The 6,881-nt window shown below is 51.7% G+C and overlaps 1 protein-coding gene across 1 annotated transcript in view; it reads left to right on the forward strand.

Annotated features, from left to right (window-relative positions):
- Window positions 1–6,267: 6,267 nt before the first annotated feature.
- The window catches only part of CCDC180 (coiled-coil domain containing 180), a gene marked incomplete at its 5' end in the record, with an annotated part of 58,421 nt that continues 57,807 nt past the window's right edge, over window positions 6,268–6,881 (forward strand). Inside the window, 1 exon segment of the mRNA XM_023534231.1 lies at window positions 6,268–6,288. Within this exon segment, the coding sequence (XP_023389999.1) occupies window positions 6,268–6,288 (21 nt within the window).

A 6,881-nucleotide genomic window follows, 5' to 3' on the forward strand; every position in this document is an offset into this window, starting at 1 on the left:
CTGTGTTCACCATTATTCCTAACACTACAGATAACACCCAGCTCTGTGGGACAAACACACATCCCTCCAGTCACTTTCATGTCCCCAGGAGTTCTGGTGTAGCTTCTTCTCTCACTTTTATCCCACACTTCACACTTCCTGGGCAGTTTTTCTTACAGCCTCTGAGAAGGACAGAGAGAATTGCCCTCTTCCCCTAGTCTAGCTGCTCTGATTCTATCCTAGGTCACCGCATCTCAGCTAGGTCTAGGACAAGGTGGCTCCTGCTGCAGACTCTGATCAACAACCCCAGACTGGTCATGCTCAGAAAATCAAAACCAAGTCATGGCTCCCGGGAGTTTACCCAGACTCTGCTGACTTGCTCAGAGAGCTGACACTGACCTCCAACACTGCTCCAAGGCCATTCCAGGATGACTGCCCCCCCGAGAGAAGACCCAGGCTATCCAGCAGCTGCCCTTGCAGTACATGGAATGCACAGCCACTGTCCACGTAGATGGCACACAGCACCAGCCGCTCACGGGATGGCATCTGACTTGAACAATAAAGTCTCAGGTCTAATTTGCTCCCTAGGCAAAAAGATCAAGAACTAAAAAGAATGTCTATTGAACAAACTTTGCCCAACCATGATGTCTGCTCTCCATAGTTAGCGGGCAGCCTTGGGGAATTCCATGTTGAGAAGCACATAGTTTTGACCACAGGGCAGAACTCTGTATCACTGAAGAGGTGGTTAGATTTCTATATCAGAAAGGCCTTGTGTCCTTGTTCTTCTGATGCAATTTTTCTTTAACCATCGGATGCAGTTTTCCTCTGGAGGAAAGTATGGTCCTCATTGCTTCCTCCTTTCCAGGCCTTGTGGTAGAGAGAAGGAAATCCATGATCCAGACTCTAATCTGGTAGGGTGAGCAGGCACACACTGAGCTCTCTCTGCCACAGCCAACTGGGATGAGGAACAGATCAGAAGTGACCTGTACACAAAGATGATGTACAAATTCTCTCTGGCAAGGGGGGAATCCCCTGGGAAAACTGAAGAGGCATAGACAGGCTATGCAGGTATTCTAGGTGGGGGACAATAAGAGCAAAGGTACGGGGGAAGGAAAGACACAAGCATGTTTAAGGAGGGTGAGCCCTCAGGTGTCTGCAGTGCAGGGTGCTGGGGCCTGGTTAGACCATCCAAGGAGGCCCAGATGCCAGGCTGGGAGCCTGGCCATTTCTCTTTGTGCAGAGGGCCCACTACTTCTTCCAAATTCTTCACACGCATACATGAGGTCTCTGGTGGTCTGGGACTTATACAAAGTCTGACCATTCAGAGTCACTCATGAAGCCTGTGCAAACGCCAGGAGGACCCACCAACAGGGTAAGGGAAGTCCCCATCCACCTTACAGAGCCACCGAATTTCAGTAATCATTATTACAGGACTGTAAACCCAGTCCTGTTGCTAGGTGTGTTTGCCAGACATTTCCTTTAACTTGATCTCCACAGCTAAGTTTTGTCATTCCACTTTTAGAAAAACTGAGAAAACTGGGACTCAGAGTGTTGGGAGCCCCACACCACCACTTCCTAGCTGTGTGACATTGGCTGAATTACTTTGCCTTTCTGTGCTTCCTTTCCTTACATATAAAAAGAGGTAATACCTGCAACACCCACAATTATTTTGAGAATAGAATGAGTTAATACATATGAACACTCCTAAGCTCGTGCCTGAGATATCCCGAATTCTCAATAAATATCAATCATGGCTATTTGTAATGTTATACTTTGTGGTGATCTGATTAATGTCTGCCCACCTCTCACTATGCTCAGCTCCGTGAAGAAAGGGGCCCGTAATGGTCTCCCCTGAGGTAGTTTTCTTGCAAATTACTGCTGATTCTCAGAACTCACACCCACCAGCCCTTTGCTTATAGACCTATTAATAAACTTGGCCCCAGAAGTCACCTTGGTTAGCAAAGGAGAGTGTGGGGGTCTTTCTGTGACCAAGTATATGGACCCTTTTCCTGGCAAAGCAGAACTCATTCACATCTACCAGGTCCCAGCCAGGGAGAAGTGGCAATGATGTCCCTGACAGAGAGTCTGGGGTCCTCTAGGGAATTTGTCTTAAAAAGAATTGTGTGGGCAGGGATGCTGGAAATCTTTGTTCATAGGTAGCATGAATGTTTATGGAATGAGGCCCAGCTGTAGCCTTAAAAGATACATCACCAGTCTTTCCCCTGGATGTGAAACAAGCAGGAATTCAGAGGTCATGGACAAGGATCCCAGAGGGCTTCAAATCTAGGTAAAGAATAATCATGGGGCCCCTAGAGGGACTATAGATGGAAAATCCTGCCTGCCCTTAGCCCACGTGCAGATTATCTTCCTTTGGCCTTGTCCTTTCCACATGCAGAGAAGTAGGAGACCCATTAAATTACGGGCGGAGGCTGGCATCAAGTACAACTTCCTGGGGGAGGGGCTCTTTACCCATATCTAAGGACAGTTAGGACCTAGATGGTCCTACTCTCAGGGATGGAGGGCTTCCATATGTGCAAAGACCCAGGACCAGCCCCCTCACTCCCTCCTCACCCCCGATGAGGCCCCTGCAGCATCTATCCAGGCCCTGTTGGCAGCCTATCCATCCCTTTGGCCCAGGAACAAAAAAATGATGAGAGATCATGCTGCTCTAGGTGGCTGCAAATTATTACAGTCTCAAGCCTGAGGAGCAATTTGGGGCCTGGTTTCAGGATACAGAACAGCTTAGTGAGAATGAGAGGTAAGGCTGGGCAGGAGTCGGATGAGGGCAGTTACAGACTTCTCCCTTGGCTCCAGAGTTTATGTTATGAAACTCTTCCAATAAATGTAAGAAGCAGAGATGGAGCAAGGAGTGTCTTTCCTAGGGGGTCTCTGAATTCCACTTCCCTACCATCCCCTGCAGTGAGTGCCATAGCTGCTCACCTTGTTCCTTTCCTGGAGGTTGACCTGATTCCCCTGGGAAGCAGAGAGCCAGGTCCATCAGAAGGAGCCCTCTAGCCCACAACTAGTCCCCCATCTTCACCCCTTCTCATGTTGCACTATCTCAGGATCCTCTAGGGGGCAGGGCACACACAGAAAACAGGACTGGGACCTAGGCCAGACAGGATCCAGAGTTGGGAGAATGTGGGAGCTGAGGCTCAGGGACCAGCTAGGCCAACCCTCCCTGATGACAATCGGGGAGGCCTCAGGCAGGAAGGAACCAGTCAGCCACTCATGTGCTACCTGACTTGGAGGAACCTAACCTCTCTCTCCTCCGTGGGCACTGTCTGAGGGAGAAGTTGAGTCCAACTCCAACGAAACCTCCCACAGCTTTGCATTCAGACAGCTCTACTGCTTCACCGGTCAGGGGAACCACGGGTGTCTTATGCGAAGCCTCCGTTCACTCATCCCTAAGACAGGCATGGCCTCCCAGCTCACAGGGGTGGCTATGAGGCTGTCATGAAAGGAGGTTTGCCAAGTGCCGAGAACCCAGGGCTTAGTGTGGGGGCCTCTCCTACCAAGTCTCAGGATCCAGGTTCCTGCTGCCCCACCCTCAGTCTCACTCACCTCCGGATAACCCTCCATCACAGTGTCCGCGTCGCCAAGTCAGGGAAGAATGTGCCAAGGAAGGACACAGCAATCAGAGTGGGAGCAGTGGTGAGCCTCTACTCTCAGGTGTCCCCGCTACCCTCCTCTGAAAATTCACCCTCAACCTCCTGGCCCATGGGGAGCTCCCTAGAACCCTTAGCAGCCTCCCTCAATTCTGCGTTTCCCTCCTGCTCCAAGAAAACCAGACTCCTCCTGATCACCTCCCTGGGTCTGCTTTTGGCAAATCACAGGATATGTGATCCCAAGGCCCCTCCCTGGCCCCAAATCAATCCTGCACCCAGCTCTTCAGGCCCTCTTCCCGGTCACTTATAAGGGAGGATATCAGGCGCTGTGGCAGCAGGAGGCAGGCCTGCGGGAGGAAGCCCCTTCTCCCTTAGTCTGGAGGCCTCCAGCTGGGAGGGAGGAGCCCCCCACCTCTGACCCCACAGGCACACTCATCTGATGCTGCTGCTGCCTCTTCTGGGCTCTCTAGGGGATCATCTCCAGGATCGTACACTTGCAAGGCTGCTGCTGCCAGGATCCAGGACAGGGTCACTGAGGCCATACTCCCCTCACCCCATTCCCCCCAGAACTTTTAATCTCCTCTGACCCTGGACATCTGACCCCAGTCGCTGCCAATGCTACTCCGCCCTCCCGTGTGCTCTTAATTCTAGAACAATTCCAGCTCTAGTGTGTGGCCTGGGGCCTGGGGCCTGGCTTCCCTGAGCCTGTTTCCTTATCTGGAAAGTGTGAAAATTCCACCTACCTCACAAGGTCTCCCAGGACTTCATGTCTTATTACTGTCATCATTGTTCTCCCCTCAAACCTGTAGGCAGATTGGGGCAGAAAGCTCTAGCACATTCCTTTCTTCTCTTGAACCATGCCACCACGCTGTGAGGCCTGCACCACAGGATTATCACCCTCTGTTTTTCAGATGAGGCAGAGGCCCAAAGAAGGGCAGTGACTTTTTCAGAGCCCCACAGAGAAAAAGTTGCTTTCTCTCTAGCCAGAGGCCCCATCCCAGCTGCCTTCACCCTGCCTCATCCCCACCACTGACCAGAGTCCTGTCCTCTAGGCTCTCGATGTGTGTCTAGGTCCCCAGCTGGGCCGAGCCATGGATAGAAAGGGATGGGTGTCTCCGGAGCCTGGTTGAGCAATGCCTTCCTACCCTACCCCCACTGGGGTCTCTGCCCCGCCGGCTGGGCCTGGGGCCGTGCCAATGGCTTTACTCGGACACCCCTTTGCACAGCAGTCTTTATCCACTCAGGAAGGAGACTCCAGAGGTGTCCTCCTCACTGACAGTGTAAGGGGTAACCAGGGCACAAGGTGGTAACACTTTGCTTCCTCTTTTCATGAAGCTTATGACTTTTATTCAGGAAGGATCCACTAAGAATCAATCCATCAGTTTCCCAGACTTAAAAGCTATCTAGGGCACATGTCATTGCCAACTAGACACCCAGGCGAAAATCCTGTGATTAACAGTGACTGCTATAGGGGCAGAGAGGGGAGTTGCAGAATGCACACCTATTTGTCCCTCATCCGGCCATTCTGACCCAAGGCAGCCCTTTTGTCCGCCTGGCCTGTGGGATTCCCCTGCAGTGCCCATCACTGGTGCAAGCAGGGTGCCCCTTTCCTTGGAAAGGCAGTGAAGACAGGATCAGCAGCTGGGGCCTGGCTTTCTGAGAACAGCCTTCTGCTAAAGGCAATCCAAGCTGAATAAAAGTTAGAGAGACATATCTGTCCTGCAGCAAACACCTTCGATGGCTTCTCTGAACTCCTGTATTTGACAGCAACCAACATATAAGCATGCTCAGAGAGAGGAGAGGTGACAGGCTGAGGAAGGTGATATGGGTGGTACAGGCTGAGTGGATGAGGTACTTGTAACTGGTAGTGGAATGGAAGTATGGACGGGTTTAGGATGTGTGCAGACAGGCAGATGAGGCAGACAGGGGTAGGATGAGGAAGGGCAGGGTGGCAGGGGCATATGCAGGAAGACTGAGAACTTTGCTGAAGCAGGGAGAGTCAGGGTGGCAACCAGATGTGGGGGCCTCTGTGGTCATCTAGGGACTGTGCTGGATTCAGTAAGGGCTGCAGAGTTGGTGAGGGCCTTCTGAGCAGGACAGTGGGAAGGTCAGAGCTGAATTTTAGGAGGATTAGGTGGCAATGGTAGATGAATTCAAAGGGCCATATAAATTAGCCTTTTTATCATAACTCCATCAAACCTTGGGGTCTGAATTCTGACCCCTTCAATTTCTTCAAAATTGAGAAACTGAGAAAGACACAGTCTCTCTTAGAGATGCTGATTCTTATAGTTAAGCATTATTCTGCTGCTTCCCAGCACAGGTTGGTTTTAGTCAAGGCAAAGATAGGATGGATTTTCTAGGCCATAATTAATGGCTCAGAGCTCCGTTTCCTGTCTCCTACTAGTTTTCAGAACATTTAGTGTGCTGCTCTGAACCCTCCTGACAGCCCCGAGATAACCTCTGCACGGAGGAACTGGCCTAGAGGGAAGGGGTTGACTAATAGTTTTACAACTCCACGTAGGAGGTTGTGGGGAGGAGCGTGCGCGCTCCAGTTGCTAAGGGCAACCCTGATACCCAGTAGGAAAGGAAGTGAGGGCGGGGCCAACGGGGCTGCCTTCCCTCGTTGCCTTGGAGACGAAGTGTGTCCACTTGCAGTTGAAGCTGGACAGTCCCTGGCTGACTTGAGCAGTGCTTTCTGCAGGTTTTGATGAGGCCGGGTCCCTGGGCTCAGGGCTGCCCTCCACTCGGCCGGACTCAGAGGGGAGGTCCAGGGGCTGTTTTTGCTCCTTGGGGGGCTGAGAGCAGGGGTTGGCAGTGGGGTTTGAGAGGAGCGTGCTGGTCTCAGCATACAATAGGTCGCTAATTAGCTTGGCCAGAGTCAGGCTGCTCTGTCCCTCCACTTACCCCTCGTTGTGTCCACTCCGGGAAGGGATGGGGAGAGAGTCCTGGAACCGCGTTCGATGCCAGGTTAGGGGTTTAAGATTGGGTTGAAATCTCAGCTGACACCTTGGGCATGTTGACTTTTCCCAGAAGAGCTTGGGAGAGTGAAGAACAAACAATAATCATATATTATAATTTGCCTCAAAGTCCCTCTCAGATTTGCGCGACTGGGCGACTGGGCCAGCCAGCCTTCTCCGTGAGTTCAGTTCTTGCCTAAGGTTTGTTTCCTTTTTGCTTCTTCCTCCCCTCCAGTCTTTTTGTTTAAAATAAAAACTCTGAGGCTGAAGACAGGCTAGATGCTTTCTCACAGAGCAGAGAGGCCACGGCCCCAGGCTACCTGCAGGGTTCTGTCCT

Source organism: Pteropus vampyrus, unplaced genomic scaffold (genome assembly GCF_000151845.1).
Source record: "Pteropus vampyrus isolate Shadow unplaced genomic scaffold, Pvam_2.0 Scaffold123, whole genome shotgun sequence".
Lineage (NCBI taxonomy): Eukaryota > Metazoa > Chordata > Mammalia > Chiroptera > Pteropodidae > Pteropus > Pteropus vampyrus.